Source organism: Pelodiscus sinensis, chromosome 2 (assembly GCF_052426305.1).
Source record: "Pelodiscus sinensis isolate ZL-2025 chromosome 2, ASM5242630v1, whole genome shotgun sequence".
NCBI lineage: Eukaryota > Metazoa > Chordata > Testudines > Trionychidae > Pelodiscus > Pelodiscus sinensis.
In genome coordinates, this window is record NC_143053.1 from 175873248 (window position 1) to 175890875 (window position 17628).

Below are 17628 nucleotides of genomic sequence, written 5' to 3' on the forward strand. Positions count from 1 at the left end.
TAACTTGGCACATTTTAACACTGTGGTTTGATTCAAAGGTTTAAAGACCTTTTAACAGAAGAAAGGACCATTACATCACCTACTTTGACCTTATGTATATCACATGCCACTATATATTATCCTGTTACCCTTGTATACTTTTGTTTGGGTATGGCTAAATAACATTCTCCATACAAGTAGGGTTGCCAGGTGTCTGGTTCTGATTGAAAAGAGACCCTGGCAGTTCCAGGTCTAGTCAGTGGCACAGCAGGGCTAAGGCAGGCTCCATGCAGCTTCCCCAGACATGTCAACATGCTCCTAAGCGAGATACAGCCATGGGTTTCTGCACACTAGCCTCACCATGAGCACCGGCTCTGCAGCTCCTGGTGGCTGGGAACCATGGCCAATAGAAGGGGGAGAGGTGGGGCGCAGTGCCTATGAGAGGGAAAAGCATGGCGCTCCTGGCCCCTCCAACTCAGGTACATGTCACTGTTTCCTGGGAGCTGCCTGAGCCAAGTGCCACCTGGCCAGATCCTGCATCCCAAACCCTGTCTAGCACTCCACCCTCCTGCCCCAGAGGTTGCACCCAATCCCCCTCCCAGAACCTGCACCCCAACCTCTTGACCCAACCCTGAGCTCCCTCTTGTACCCAACTCCATCCTAGAGCCTGAGTACACCCCCCTCTTGTGCCCTAGCCTCTCCCCCAGCTCAGAACTCCCTCACGCCTCCCATCCCCCAGCTTAGGCACCCTCCCTGAGCCCCTCATCTGAGCCCCACCCCTCTCCAGCGCCGTGAAGACGAGTGAGTGTGGGGGGAGCGCTAGGGACGGGAGTGAGGGGGGGTGGGATGGAATCAGTGGGGCAGGGCGAGTCGAGGGCCGGTTGGGGCAAAGGCAAAGCAGCGGTGCTGCCTTGATGTGAAGGCAGCAAGTGACAAAGTGTCCCCCACCCACTTCTCGGGGTACCCGGGACCGGGGGGGGGGAGGAAGTTGGGGAGCAAGAGGATTTGCGGAGACCCGGCAGGTTCCTGCGCTGGAGAGGAGCCGGGGGGGAGGCGAGGCTGCAGGCGGGAGACAGGGCGGGTCTGGCGGCGGGGAGAGGCACCAGGGCTGCCCGGGCCGCGCCCCTCCCGTCCGGGCTGGGTCTTTCGCGCCGCCTCCCCGGGGCCAGCCCCGCCCCACGCAGGAGGCGCCGCCCGCCGCTGCTGCCGGGAGCCCAGGCGGCGAGAGCAGCAGCGAGCGCAGCAGCTGCCGGAGCGAGCCCCGGGACCATGCCCGCCGCGGCGCCTCCCCCGCTGCACCCTCCGGTGGGGCCCGCGGGCTCGTGCTGCCCCTACGCCCACCACCCGGGTAAGTGACCCCGGCAGCGCCATCGCCCATCCAGCCCCCTGGGCAAGGACCGCCCCCCGCCTCAGGGCAAGGGACCCCCTGCCTGCGCTGGGTCCTGCCCCCTCTCTGGTGCATTAGCTCCCAGCCGGTCCCCGGGGAGCTGTATGCTTCTGTTTTGCAAAGGGGAGCAAAAGGTCAAGAACCGTGTCCCCATCGCGCAGCGGGGCAGGGGAACTGGGTCTTGGATCAGCACTACGCTGTCCAGCTCACGTAGCACTTTAAAGACGAACAAGATGGTTTATTAGGTGATGAGCTTTCGTGGGCCAGACCTACTTCCTCAGATCAAATAGTGGAATAAAAAAAAAGCTCATGTTGGGCACCCTTGATGGGGAGAAGATGGTGGGTGGTGGTGGCCCAGGGCTTAATTAAGTTTCAAAAGAGATGGGATATTGCGAACGGGATATTCGTATTAACCATATAAGAGGAAATATTACAATTAAGTCTCAAAGGCATAGTCATGTTAATCCGTATCTGCAAAAAACGAGTCCTGAGGCACCTTAAAGACTAGCAGATTTATTTGGGCATACACTTCCTTTTTAAAACCCAGTTCATCTCATGCATTGTTTACTCAAAACCAAATAAATCATATGGTAGTCTTTTAGGCATTATAGTTAAATAAGAGCTTTGGAAGGAATGTAAACACCCTCTCCCTGTTTTTCCAAACTTTGGGACAGAAGCCAATCCCTGATTACCATTGATTTAAGAAGAAACTTTCTTTAGCCATCACTTCCTATCACAGTTCTCTCTTCTGAGGCAGGTGGGACAGTCCACCCTCAGAATAGGATACAGAACTGGATCAGTCATGGATCTGTTTTTATGGCAGCTGCTATGTTACTCTGTGAAAATCCATGTTGTGCTTGATGGCTGCCCTACTGCAGTGAAGCCAAGCCTTTAGGGCAGTTTAAGGGAGTATCTGCCATGGAGAGGATGTGCTTGTATTTAATTTGGCCAGGGACACAACTGCAGGTTCTTGGTGTCTCTAAAGCCTCTGACTGTCAAAAACTGGAACTGGGCTACAGGGGATGAATCACTCGATAATCACCCTGTTCTGTTAATTTCCTTTAAAGCCATGATGTCCTGCCAGTTTTGAACATCATAGAGAACTAGCCACACTCAACTAGCCAAGTAGCCACATTGTTCAAGCCAACTAGCCACATTCAACTGGCCAAATAGTCACATGTGGCTATTGGGTAGTATGTTGGACACCATGGCTCTAAAGCGTCTGGTACTGGACACTGTCAGAAGGCAGATACTGGGCTAGATGGATTGTTGGTCTGAATCAGTATGGCCATTCTTTAGTTCTTCCCTCCTCACCCTACCAGAACTATTCTCCTAGTTACTTCCGCAGCTGCTTCCCTCTCCCCAAGACTTGAAGAATTTTTTTTATAGATGATTCCCTACTCTCTGAAGCTTCTAAATACTACAGTATTTTATCTATGAATCTCTCTTCTGGTTGTGAGTATTGTGATAAATCCCTGCTTCTCTGATTTATAATTGGATGATATCTCCGTATAGCTATAAAGCCAGCATTGTTGTTCATGAAATTTTGTTATATATAATTAAAGTAGTAGTTGCACCATGTATGGTGGGTTAAACAGCTCAAACCGTATAATAGAATATTATATAAAAGATTGGGGTAAACATTGGCATAAACTTAGGAGTGTCCAGCTAATCAAACTATGATAAATATTTTGCCTTTTTAAAATAATTGTCTGAAGCTGCTATCTCTGTCCATCTAAGAAGAATTAATACTATGTTCATTACTAAAGGATCTTTTCTCCACCCCCCCCCCCAAAAAAAAGAGAGAGAGAAAGAAGTGATGTGATAAACAATAAAAGCCAGTGACGGTATTTAACTGCAGGGTCCACAGGAAATGGTGAAAAAGGCCACTTGATTTTTTTTTTTTGCTGTGTCTTGCAGAAAATTTACCTTTTCCCGGGCTCTAAGGCCATTTAAAAAGTCATAAATGATATATGATAGTTTTAAATTCACAGGGTAAAATTCATGTTGTATTGTTCAGACAGGTATCAGCAGGGTTCCTTTATGTTACAATAAGAGCCCAAGAGTAGAAATTACTTGTGTCTGGAAACATTCAACCTCTTGTAGTATAATCTCTTTGCAGTATATGCATTAAAAGAATGTAATCCAGTGGACCGATAAAGAGCAAACAAGCTTTGTAAAATTAATTGCCTTGCTGTACAGAGATTTAGGTTGAACATACAATTGTGCAATAACATATTTAAGAATTGTGTACTAGCCTTCAGTTTTTAGTTGTCTTGGAAGTAACTAGCAGGGCAACCCTCATATTCAAAAGGTGGAAACACTGTCACATGCCATGCATGTCAAAAGCAGATTCTTGGACATAGGGTGTGGAGATACATGAATAAACATGTGGACAGAGTTTAAGGCTTTACTCTAGCACTGAACCCCTCTGATTCCCCTAGTTATTTCAGCTTACGAAAACAGAGTTAAATTTGTACACTATAAAAATGAATAGTTATATATGGACGTGGTTCTTTCATTTTTGTGTTATGGGGTTTCTTGAAGTTTCCTCAAGAAAATGTGCAATATCCTGTGAGAGAGAGAACACCGGAATAGATGGATGGATCATTGGTCTGAAGTGGTAGGGCAATTTTCTGCTTCTCTGATCACAACACATGAAAAACTCCCTAGTAATGATATTTTGTCCAAATATGCTAAAAGGTTCCTTAAAAAAAACAAAACAAAATGATAAAACCCTATCTTAGGAAAAATCACTCAATTTCAGAAGTGCCAACTATATTGTGGATTATTTCAGAATTTGCAGTATGGCTTAGAACCAAGAATTGTTTGTTTGGAGTATTTTTGCCACCTACTGAGACGCTTGTCCAATTCATGATTGTTTTGCTGTACTGCAGCTTCTGCTCTGACATTCTTTTCTGTCTGCCCTTCTGTGATTTTTGATTGTATGTTTCATGCATTCTTTTTCCATGGAGATTAGTCTGAAAAAAAATCAAAGGAATTAAATTATTCATAAAATAAGTAAAAACAAAGTAATTGAGACACAGGTAAGTTATTTTAAGTTTTTCTCTGTTTCTGGAGCTAGATAAGTGGGAACCATGGAGAAGTATTTGCAAATAAAAAAAAATTCCTATGCGCTGATGGTTTCCAAGGAAATACTTCCTGGCAGCAAAGGATGGGGCGGGAGGTAGGGGAGAAGAAGGCTTAGTTGGAAAAATGTAAACATGAAAGTGAATGTCCTAGAATAAATTAAAAATATTGGGGTAATATTCCCTTTCTGAAGTCAATGACATGGGCATCAAAGCACAATGTCCTTCCCCCATCTCCCTTACTTTTTTTCTAGCTATCCTTTCCCATCCTTTCTGTTTTTCAGGTTTTTTTTCCCTTCTCTCCCACTTGGAATGAAGTTTAATTCCTAGACATATTGGGAGCAATACACTTATGAGAATATAAAAAACAGCCTTCGAGTGATATAAAATGCTCAAAAAGGCTTCCTGGACTAAATTGTAAAATGCAGCTGTCATCTGTTCAACAGCTGTTCTATATTTCCCCTCTTAACCCATTCAGTTGATGCTGTCTTTTCCTTTTCTTGTCAGGAAACTGACAAATTCCTGACTGATGTAGACTGGGTGTGGTGGTATTTGGATCTGTTGATGGGTAAGAGACAGGGATTTCCTGATTGGAGGGGGGGAGGGTTAGATCAGGTTAGGATATGCTTGGGTTAGTCTCCTTGTGTCATCAGTGGAGTGCGCCTTTTCTTTAGCATTGCTTCCGTGAGCTGTGTTCCAACATTGCTGCTTCACCAGCTCCAAGGAATCCAAGGGAATATCCACATTGCTAGAGATAAATCAATTTCCCTTGTTCTGTCCTCATTCCATTTAGTCTAACATTGTAAGCATTAGCTGTTTGGCTTTCCACAGGGACAAACATGTGTGGAAAAAAGTGAATAATCATACTTCAGTGGGTGTCTTTCCTTATCTTTCAACAGTTTTAGGTCTGATTGGTTGGGATGCTGCTACTGTTGTTACCCCCTGTGCTTTGTCTCGATTGTCACTGAAATACTTGAAAACATTCGAAGTCTGTCTATGTACTCTCAAAAATGTATTTAGCATCTGGGCAGTACTGTGAAATTTAATTTAGAGTATTATTATTGTGCTCCTTGGATCAGCCTATTAAAGAACTGAAGCAGGGGTGAATCCAGGCTCAGGGATTTCTCCCCCCCCCCCCCCAGCATTGGGGAACCCATGCTGGTGCTCCAGCCTCCCCCCCCCCCCTCGCTTCCTCATCACAGGGCTGTAGCACACATAATCTACCAGCCTGGGCCCCCTAGGCTCTGGTGTGCAAGGGGAATTTCTCCTCAATCAGGGGCCACGTCACTGAGGGTTTATTTTGTATTTATTGATATTTTCCTTCTCACTTGTGTGTGGTCCCACGATTCATTTTTCTGTGTGTCAGCGGCCCCGCCCCAAAGAGGTTCCCCACTCCTGAACTAAAGCTTTAGTGAGGACAAGCCTGCCACTGCTGCTCTTGGATAGGTGGGCTATCCCAAGGGAAAATATCTTCTACCCGCTTAAGAAAAAATGAAAAAGGGAAATTACTTATGTGATTGATTCCAGTATGCTCTTGAGATGTCCATGATACTTGGCAGTTGTTAACTTACCTAGAAGTAATTTGCCTTCATTGCAAATAAAAATCAGGTACATTTTCAAGCTTCTCTCTGTTTCTAATGTAATTTACTCAGTTTAATTATTGCAAGAATGCAAAGCAATTAACTGTGTTAAGTAGTCCAAGAAGCTTTCAGTAATCATTTTGAAAACACGATCTCCTACTCAATTAGTATTTGCCTGCTTGAAAAAAAATTGAAATTTGTCATTTTCATGCCATCCTAAACAATGAAGTTAATAAAAATATTTAGAAATTAATGGCTTGAAAAATCTTGATTTTTTTTTAACTCCGTCATTATACTTTTAAATATAATTAGCACTGGTTCACATTTGTTCTTGCACAGTTGTTCCAAAGCAGTTTTTTTAAATGGTCATGCCATTCTTTATGTGGTTCTATTCGTAAAAAGAAATGGTATAATACTAAGTTTGAGGGCAGCCCATGTTTTGTGTCTTGAGGCTACTTATCCACTACAGAACTTTTTTGGCAGAGCTATTTCAGTTGTGGTTTGAAAAAGCCCACCTAGCTTCACCGAGATGGCTAATAGTGTTTGTGCAACTGTGCTGTCAAAGAGTGATTTTTATTGACTGAGCTAATGTTGGCAAAAAAAATCTCTGTTTGTTGGCATATGCTAAGTCTACATTAGGTATATTGAATAGTTGTATTCAATGCTGGTATATTGAATAGTTGTATAAGCGAATCCTGTGTAGTATACATTAGCTCTGAGTGACTATCAGGTTTGCTTAGTTTACAAATAAAATAATCATTTATCTAATTGCCAATTCTGCAAACTAAAGATGGGATCTGATAGTCAAGCTGGGCCTTTATTTCCTTAAGCAACATCATCACAAGTAATAAAGGTTCTGCAGGCCTAATTATGCCTTCAGTTGACACCTGTGGGTACTCTTTTTTAAATTGAATTTGCTCAAGAGTAACTGAATCATTCTCTAGGTGGAATTTAGGAATTCAATAAAGAAGAAGTAGAATCGAGCTCCTTCTCCCATAGCTGTGTTGGCTACCAGGAGCGTAACATTTATGAACATCTGGAGAGCAGATCCGATGATTCAGAAGTGCCATTTTAAAACCTTGCTTTAGTGTAGTGCTTTATTTTAATTTATTTTTGACATTTTGAGGTGTTGTAGTCTAAAAAAGAAGCATTAGAAAACCTCTTTAAAAATTTAACTGGCTTATATTTTGCATAGATGTGATGCACCGCAAAATAAATAACAGTCATTTGGAGACAAGTGAAGTTCAAAGCTATTAAGTTCTGACTTTGCATAAAATATTAAAAAGAAAATTCTGCAACTGCTCACTTATTTTTGTGTTTTTATTTTAAATGGTAGCTCATATTTTACTCAAATAATGCACTTGCCTCACAAGCTCTATGTGCATCTATGGTCTGGCACTGTTCATTGTTTTTTTAAATAACTGGGAAGAGAAATTGCCTGATGGACTATGGATTGTTTGCATTAGGGATGTTAACGTTTAATCATTTGCACGATTAACTGATAAGCGTGGGATTACAGGTTAATTCTAATGACTACACCCCCACTCCTCCCTTGCTGCCTCTGTATCAGAGGCAGCAAAAGGGAGGAGAGGTAGGAGCTGGTGCCTGTGGGAAGCCTGCTCCCGCAGAACTGCCTGCCCCTTCTTTGATAGAGAGGAAGCAGCGTGGAGGATTGGGGGAGGGGGAAAGGTAGGAGATGGTACATGCAGGAACCTGGCTTTCAGGCCGGCTCCCCATGCATATCAGCTCCCACCGAACTGCCTGCCCCCCCTCTATGCTGCTGACTTCCATAGAGGCAGGAGCCAGTGCTCCCTTTGCACTGGTGCCTTTATAGAGAGGCAGCAGCACAGGGGATGGGACAGGCAGGATCTGATAGACATGCGAAGAAGCTTTCATGCTGCTCCCTGTATGTATTGGCCCACACAGCTTCCTGCCCCCCACGCTGCTGCCTCTTTATCAGAAGCAAGGGAGTCAGGAGCTGGTGCTCATGGGGAGCTGGCTCCCATTTCTCCTCCCACGTGCATACATGTAACCACTAAAAAAAATCCAGTGTTTACACAATTACAAGTTAGTAAACATCCCTCGTTTGCATAAATCTCTACCTACCTAAACTCAATCAAAACATCGAGTTCAAAAACCAAAACAGGAAACCAAACTCCCTTTGCCCAATTTTGTCATATCACTGGGACAAAAGCCTGAATCAATAAATGGGGTTTTGATACCATAGCAGTTACTGTGCTTGCGGGGTCTCCAGTGTGTGTGGCACATCACAGACAGCCCCTTGAGGTTGAGGCTCCTCCCAGATAAGAAGGACCCATGTTTCAGGCAGTAGAAGCTAAACATGTTTTTCGGTCAGCAGCAGGAGGGGAGCTTTCTCTGTAACCCCTTCCAGCAATAATTAGCTGTTATTTTGTTTGAGCTCTCATCTGTGTTATCATTTTGGGGCCTACACCAGCTTGTGTTAACCCACTTGTAAATGCTACACTTAAGAGACTGGGGTCATGCTACACCCACACTGTTCCCAGTAGATTTGACAATCTTGGGCTCAGCCTGACCTAGCGGGAGCATGAGTTCATGGGCCATGCACTATAAACATCCCGTAGCCCATCCTCAGGTACTTAAAATTAGAAAGCTTGAAGAGATTAGAGAGAAAAATATTTTCCCTTTTGCACTTTGTTTACTTTGTGGGTTTCTCCACACTTTGTGCACAAACTATCATGACATCTCATGTTCATATTCTGCACCAGGAGTGGGAGGAACTCATTTATTCCTCAGGCTCTGCAGAGGAGCTTACGAGTGGCTGCAAGATTCAGCGCCGGGAAGGGAGCTCTGGTTGATCAGACCTGACTTTTTCGGATTCGCGACCCGTTCACTCTTGGTCTAATCAACCAGGGTTCCCTCCCCAGTGCTGAATCTTGCTGCCGCTCGTTAAGCTCCGAAAGGGGAACACCGGTCATAAGTTGCAATGAAAAATCCAAAAGGAAAGACATAAAGAAAAGAATATCTCTCTGAATCTAAACAATGTTTCTATCCATCTTGATGTGAGTATTATATAGGTATAACTGATAACTCCACAAATTGTTCTAAAGTATCTTTGGAGGGTATAGCTGTAGGAGGGGTTATTGTTCTCATTTTATTTGTACTGTTTTTTCTATTCTTTATTTGTATGTTATGCTGTACTTTTGAAAGAGTATGGGATCTTTTGAAAAAGGATTTTTTTTTCAAAAGAACCCCATCTAGGCAGCGATTTTACTTTTGAAAAGCCCTTTTTCGAAAGACCACGTGGCCGCCATTTTGCAAATGAAGCGTAGGAAATTCAAATCCCGGCTTCATTTGCAATTTTGAAAGAGGGGTGTAGTTTAGACATACCCTAAAAGTAAAGGACTTCAGCTCTTTTATTTCAGAAGATGATAGAACAGTGGTTTCAATAGTACTAGACTAAAGTATTTGAAGGACTACATAGTTCCATGGGTGAAACAGGTCACTGCAGATATGGTTATCTGAAAACAACTGATGGCAGAGATCATCTCTTAAGTATGCATACTTGATCTGCACTCAATTCAGAACAGTCCTTTACATGTCCTGGTTTCTTTAAGTAATTCACACAGGTTACCAATGTGCATCAGCTGTTATCTGTAGGATGTAATCAGAATCTTGCAGAATTATTCTGCCCTGATCTCCTGTTCCTTACTGTAAATTATTAACTCTTGCAATGCTAGTATACTCTGTATGTGTACAAGAGAGAGTAGGAAAGGGGAGCAGAGGGGGAAGGACACAATATAACAAGTCTCCTGAACGTATTAAATTAGATGGAAATAAAACGTGATCACAGGCATCCTTTTACAGTAAGTAAATTTTACATAGGTATTGTTTACACAGTCACTACAGCTGGAAACACTAGCCTGTTAGTCTGGGTTTGGAATAGTTTTTGTTCAAATATATAGCATTTCAGGTGCAAAGATTACTCTTAAAAGCCAGATATTGATTACAGGTTGGGACTGGAAGAGAGGGGATGCTGGAAGTGGGTTTGCTGGGGATACTGACACGGCAGTTAGGGGACAAGGTGAGAGGCTAGAACTAGTTGGCCTTGAAGACTGAGAAACAAGGTGGTGACTGGTACTAGGAGCTGGTGAGGAAAAGTGTGTGTGTGTGTGTGTGTGTGTGTGTGTGTGTTAGTTGAGGGCAGATACTGAAACAATATTTTTGTGCTTTTTCAGTTGAATGTCAATTTCCATCCATCCAAATAGAATTCAGCACAAATCTTAAGTAAAAAAGTCTCAGAGGATTAGTCGTGTTAGTCTGAGGAAGTGGGTTTTGCCCACGAAAGCTCATGATACTATATATATATATATATATATATATATGTATGTATGTATGTATGTATGTATATGTACAGGGCTTGCCAAGCAGCGGCGAGCCCTGCTAGCCAGCCGCGCGGAACCGCACCCTGCGCATGCGCAGACTGTGCTGCGCATGCGCTGCGTGGCTGTGCCTGGCTAAAATCTACTCTCCACGGGCGAGTAGATTACATTAATTGTCGAGCCCTGTATATGTATATATATTTGTTAGTCACTAAGGTGCTACAGGACTACTTGTGTTTTCCTTGGTTAAAAAAAAAAAGTAATAATCTTTTAGACAAGAAAAATTCATCATTCACCATTTTGTAACAGAAAAATTAAAATTATGTTAAGCTACGGAATTACTTAAATACATGTGAACTGATACAATGTTCTCCAGATTAAGAAAAAGTAGTACTGAATATAGATAGCATAAAGCCCATATTTAGTTGCACATCAAAATTGGTTAATGATTACCAACCTATAAGAAAAAAATGTTTATTTGAGATTAACTAAAAAGTACAAATGGAAACCAAAATTTAAAGTATTTCCTGTTTGCCAATTTAAATCACAATTAAAATTGGTGAAGTAAATCACTTGGATTTTAATCAGTCTTCCCCGGTTATATCCTTATTGATAGTTATTCATGTTGGTTGTTAGTTATTTGGATAGTCACTACTGTTCATATGTATTTTTCTTCCTATGTATTTCTATATATCCTCCCTACCCTGCTTCCATAGGGCTCTGCTATCCCCCAGGTCTGCTCCCTCCCCAACAGAAATGGATACTCTTTAAATGTCTCTTTGCATAACTTCATGGCCCCCTGTACTCAGCTTGGCTTACCCCAATACTGACTCTCCCTAGCTTTGCTTCCTTCTTATGTTTGCCAACAACCTCATTCAACATCTTCCTGTCACCTACCAAGTCCTCAAAATCCCTGACACATTCAGCTTTGACATGTGGATAAGAACAGGTTAAAACTCTCTAAATCAGGATTCTCTGGTCTGGCAACATCTGTGGTCCAGCATAGACGTTGAAAGACCAGAGAGTCTTGGTGGAGAGCCAACAGCAGGCAGCCCTGTGGGACTGGCAAGTCAGTGGGCTGCCTGCAGCGAGCTACCACCAGGGCCTCCAGCATGTGGCAGCACAGCTGCCTAGTGGTGGCCCAGAGCTCTGGCACATGACTGCCTGGCAGAGTTGGCAGGGCAGTGGGGCTGGCAGCAGGTAGGGAGCTGGCCAGGAGGCCAATGGGCTGAGCCAGGGTGGGGAAAGCCCATGGCAGGGGGGACAGAAATGACCTCCCCTGATCTGGCACAATCCCTTATCCGGGACTAATCATGTCCCGAGGGTGCCTGATCAGGGAGGTCCAATCTGTATTGACATTTGTTTTATACCCATGGTATTACATATAAAAAGATAGATTCATATTAGCATGTACCAGGACCAGGTCTCTGCCCCTGCCACAGTAGGTCACAAGAAGAATATTGAAAGAAGAAATGCTTCATTGGCTCTCCATGACTTCAACATATCTCCCACAAAAGTGGTTTGGATGCTTACTCCAAACTTTTTTCTTTACATCTTGCACAGATATACAGACAAGAATGAGTTTAAATTCTGGATTTAATGATTTTAACACTTCACATATTGTTCAGCTCTTTGTTCTCTTCTGCATACTCACACTAGAGTGCATACATGTTGTGCTGTGACATTGCTCAAAACATTTATTTTAGTGGTACCAGCTTCAGGAACTTCCATGCTAATCTTCCCTCAAAATCAGTAGACTTAAAATAATAACAATAAAACCTTCAAAACCCATCACTAACCTAAAGCACCCATAAGGCATGTTCTCTTATCCCTCTATGTATTCTTGCAAGATCCTCAAGACAAAGACATTGAACTTTTGTCTGTAGAATCCTATGCACATTTTTGGCACTAGGCTGGGAACTCTGTCAAACTTATCAAAAGCTTAGGAATCTACATATGCTATTCCAGTTTGTGATGAACCCCCTTCTCGCCCCCCACCCCCCTCAAAAAAAGAAGTGTGTAACTGGGTAAAATGGACAATGTAAGCAGCTTCCAAGAAGCATGCTTGAAAAAGAGACATGATGGATGGAGGAGAAGGTGGAACCATATTAGAGAGTCAAAAAGAGGATTATGGACATGGGTTATTGCCTTAAAGAAGGTCTAGAGCAGTGAAGGGTAACCTAAGCTAGTGAGTGGGCCACATGAGAGGCCCTCCTTCATCTCAGTGGACCACAAGATTGTCCTAAACAAGACTGTCACCTGGGTTCAGGTAGTTTTGCTAACTGAGCTTACGTTCCTAGGGGTGTGCTGATGGAACCATAACAGCTCTTTAATTGGAGGCAGAGGGAACGCAAAACTCTCACAATGGTGTGTGCAGTCAGCATGCACCTCACTTCTCATACCTCATGTACTCATACTCTAAATGCATGTCACTTTTGTAATACTGGTAGGAAAAAAACTATACAGACAAAAAGCAGCAGAGTCTGGCAACATTGTGTGCCACCCAACAGTAAACAAAATGTCTCATGGGCCACGCATAGTACACCAATGGGTGTCATGTGGCCCTGGGCCACAGGTTGCCCACCACTGGCCTAGAGAGTGGGAAAAGAAAAAGGAGATTGTGGTAGGGATGTAAGTGACTAGTCAGCTACTGATAAACCTAGGCTTATTGGGTAGCCAGATCACTACTCGACTAGTCACTTCCTCCCCCCCCCCCCCTTGCTGCCTCTGGGGGAGCAGGAGCCGGTGCTGGAAGGAGCCAGCTTAAAAGTTGGTTACCCTCAGCACCATCTCTGCAGACGTGCATGGAGTCTCGACTGCTGCACCTCTGACCTTTAAAAGGTAGAGGCGCAGTGGGGAACCCAGGGCGAGAGTGGACTCAAGCAGTCCCCGCTCGCTCTGGGTTCTGACTGCTACACCTCGGTTGGGACATGATGTGAGTGGTATCTGCTTGAGTCTCCGTTTGTCCCAGGTTCCGACTCTGCACTTTAGGTGGCTCTTACTACATTTAAAAGGCAGAGGCACAGCTGGGATAGCCAGGATAGCGAGCACACTCCCCCATTGACTAATGGAGTAGTCAATGGAAATTCCATCTACTACTCAATTAGCTGATTAATTGAAATTTAACATCTCCAGATTGTGGTGTGGGAAGCTGCTGGGAAGGAATGAAGGGTGGGGCAGGAGGTAGTGTGTGAAGAGAGCTGATTTGTGTGGGGCCTTGAAAGTGAGAATAAGGAACCGAGTTGAATATAAAATATGAGCAGAAGCTAGTGAAAGTATCTGAAGGGGGCTGGGCATCATCCCTTCATCCCAGTGAAGGGAATGTCAGAAAGGTTTCCCAGCTGCATTCTGGTTGGAATGTGAAGGAGTAAGAAAAGAGTCAAGGAGATCCTAAAAAGGGGAGTTTACAGTAGGCAAAAGAGCAGGAACCAGATCTGGAGGAGAGTTTTGCCATAAGGAACGGATCGATGTTGCGAAGAGAAAAAAACAGTAGGCATTAGGAATAATATTAGTTGAAGAGGAGGAAAGGAATAAAAACCAGCGCCAAAGTTGCCAAGAGGATATTTGCCAATAGAGAAGGAGGAAGAGGCCCTATGAAGTTGTCGTGATGTTGATATGTGATATTTAATGTAATAAATGTTAGCAAATGTGTGGCATAAACTTGGAAACTTCCATTTAAAAATATTGTATCTATAAATTATCCCCTAAAAATGACTCTCTTCATCTTGGTGGGCGTTGATAATGGAATGTCTCTGTTAAAATACCACCTATTCATCAACATAATCAGGAGTTTTTAAATAAATAGGGTTTTTTTTAGATTCTTGCAGTAGCACTGGTAGGAAGCCAAAATGATCTAAAGAGAAGCATTGTGTTCATAGTTGCAAGAGAATAATGTGCTTTATCACCTTTGTCTTGCATTGTTTCCATACAGTGAAGTGGCATTTTTGGCAGTGGTGGATGCCTGTAGGTACAGGAAGTGTGGACATACATAGATGTGCATGAAATTCAAAACTTTATCAGTTCATAGAAATTTGCATGGTATGGACTCAGGGGCGGCCCTAGACTAGCTGCCAGCAACTGGCGCCCTAGGCGCACCATGCAATCGCCCCCCCCCCCCGCCAAACCCAAGGGCAGATATCGACTGAGGGTTTTGGTTCTGTGCTGGGCAGAGGGGGGCTGGGGATGGAGTTCGGGGGCTGGGGGCCGGGGAGAGGGAACAGGGTGCCAGTCGGGGGAGAGATTCCCCTGCACCCGCCTCCTCCCAAGATCCCACTCCCCCCAGAGAGAAGCCGGCATGCGCCTCTCCCGGGGCGACTATCCCCCCGCGGAGCAGGGGAACCCCCCCGCATTTCTCCTCCTCCCTCAGGGCCAACCCCCCCCTCCCGCAGTGCAGGGGAACCCCCTGCATTCCTCCTCCCCCGGGGGCAATCCCCCCGTGTTCCTTCTCCCTCGGGGATGACCCTCCCCCCTCCCGCGGGGCGGGGGAACCCCCCCTGCATTCCTTCTCCCCCGGGGCCAACCCTCCCCCCCCAGGGCAACCCTCCCATGCTCCTCCTCCCCCGAGGCAACCTCCCCCCTGCAGGGTGGGGGAAACCCCCTGCGTTCCTTCTCTCCTGGGGCCAACCCCACCCCGCTGGGTAACCCCCCCACGTTCCTCCTCCCTTGGGGCCGACTCCCCCCCCCCCCACGCACAGGGGAAACCCCCCCGTGCGCTGCCTCTCCCAGGACTTACCCCCCTCCTGGCCGCAGGGTAGCCATGCTCCAGGTGCCCCATGCAACTTGGTGCCCGAGGCGGCTGCCTAGTTTGCCTTTTGGCATGGGCCGCCCCTGTTTGGACTTCATTTATTGGAGAACTTCAGTTCTCTTTGTGAACGTTATGTCCGAGAACTAAAATATTATCTGAATTACATCCATTCACAATAGGCTTCCATTCTGGGTAAAATATAAATACATGTGGCTGAAGAATTGACCTTTCAATAACCAGGACATCATTATGCGTATAAAATAAAGACAAAAATAACTCTCTCCCGTATATCATTGGGGATGAGTAATGCGTAGCACTTACATAACACGTTAGGCAACTTGAAGAGATATTAGTACTTTTTCACAACACTCCTGCTGCGCAGAAGTAGCCTCTCTCATTTTACAGATGGAGAAAGTGAGACAGAACATTAAGTGACTTGCTGAAGGATACACAAAACAATCTGCTGCTGCTCCACGATTATAGCTGAGGAGCTTCTTTCTGTCTTTCTCATCACATTGCCCCCCCTCAGATGGGCTGTTTTAGGGAAAAGGAAAGATGCTGAAATACTATGCATGTAAGAATGGCTTTCTCTTTTATCCAAGGTTTAGGAAAGGAGACGACATGTTCTTCTTCACTTACTCAGAGGTAATGAAAGGAATAAGCAAAGATATGTAGTTTCATATGCTAAAGTTGTTCATGGAGATGAAAAGCAAAACACGATAGCCTTGAAATCTGCATGGTTCTAAGCACTCTCATGTTAACCTGTTGAAGTTAATGGGGCTACTCCTCTGCACTGAGACACAGGTTGAAGTGCTTTGTTGGATGGGGTCAGAATGCTTCATAAGAAAGAATGAATACTTCATAAGAAAATTGAGGTTGTAGAGAAAAATGTTTGAAGTATTGTGACTAAAGATATGCATTGGGCGAAGTAGGTCTTTTCCCATGAAAGCTCATGCCAAAATCATGAACTCATAGAACACTTGAACTGGAAGGGACCTTGAGAAGTCGTCAAGTCCAGTCCCCTGCCCTCATGGCAGGACCAAGCACCATCTAGACCAGGGGTTCCCAAACTTTTTGACTCAAGGACCAGTAAATCCATTTGCTAGCTTTCAGAGGACCGGTAACATTTATTTGCATATTCATTAAGCAAATTACAAATATGCAAATACGGTGGTTTTGGTCCTCCCAAAGCCCCCAGAGGCAGCTTTAGCAAAGCTTTTGATACGGTCACCCACAATATTCTTACCAGCAAGTTAAGGGAATATGGATTGGAAAAATGGACTGTAATCCAATAAAACTCTGCACCACCACATCATGTATTGAAAAGGGGCTCATTTATTTTCAGAAAGCTGACACCATCTTTGGAATTTTTTATCCATATTCTCATTCCGGCTGGTGAATGCACCAGGTTCTCTCCATTCTGACACATTGTAGTGCCTTTAAACCTCACTGTCAGCAGTGGGGATATTTAAAAGGCACTGCTTTTACATTTTTATTTAGGATCTGCGTGTGCCCTGAACTGTCCTGCTCACCGCTCAAAAATTTCCCTGTAGAATCCTAATGTCCAGATTTTGGGGAACTGCTGTCACCATCAAGTGCTTTTTTCCTAAAACCAGGGGTGAACACTTAAATCACACCCAGGGGTACCCCAAGCTATTTTGCCACAAAAGAGCTTGCAAAAAATAAAAGAGAAAAACAAGCTGCTGTCTCTGGTAGCTGACCCCTCAGTCAGAGGCATGCAGATACACACAGGCAGACTTTCCAGGACACAATAATCAAATCATCACCTTACAAGAAGTGATTTTTATTACAAAACAAAAGATATACTTGATAAAGCATACTTGGTTGCTAGATGATACAGAGCAACTAAGGAAAACAAAACAGAGAAAAAAAAGTCTGGTACAATGCTCATCAGCCGTTCCCAACTTTTTCCAGATGGGGACCCATTTTGACAATTCAGGAAGGCTTGGTGACCCAAGCCAGTTAAAAAACAGGGGGAGGAGGGAGGGCAGAGCCCTGGGGAGACACTTGGTGACCCTTTTGAAATGTAATGGTGACCCATATTTGGGTCCTGACCCATAGGTTGGGAAACCCTGGCTTAGATGGTAGTAAATGTGAAGGGGAGGCATAGATTCACTCCCAGCAGTTCAAAACAAACCACAAAATAAATAAAAATTACCCTCAACATGATTGGATTCACATTTCCCTGGTATTCACTTCGAATGTTCTCTTTGTTCAGTCTACTCCCATGCCCTGAATTCCATGGGGAGGCCTGGTAGTCCTGCCTGGGTTTAAAGCATTCTGTGTGTCTCCGCTCCTGGTTTATCTCTCCCACACAAAGAAAGCAGGCAGGGAACCTATATCCAATTCAGATTTCAACCCTCTATCTCAATTGGTTCTCCCAGCCCCCTGGAAGACACTTTTGCTAGTTACCTGAGTTAACCCCTTAGTCACTGAGTACTGGTCAGCACTCCTCCTGTTCATGACA

The 17628-nt window shown here is 44.5% G+C and overlaps 1 protein-coding gene across 3 annotated transcripts in view; it reads left to right on the top strand.

The window, feature by feature from the left end:
- The first annotated feature begins 927 nt into the window (after nucleotides 1-927).
- DCLK3 (doublecortin like kinase 3) overlaps nucleotides 928-17628 on the top strand; it is a 32501-nt gene continuing 15800 nt past the window's right edge. The window contains exon 1 of one of the 3 annotated variants that reach the window (XM_075921804.2): nucleotides 928-1327. In XM_075921804.2, coding sequence (XP_075777919.2) covers nucleotides 1249-1327 — 79 coding nt within the window. In that variant the 5' untranslated portion in view covers nucleotides 928-1248. The remainder of the gene's footprint in view (nucleotides 1328-17628) is intronic. The other 2 variants (XM_075921803.2, XM_075921802.2) reach the window with 2 other exon arrangements.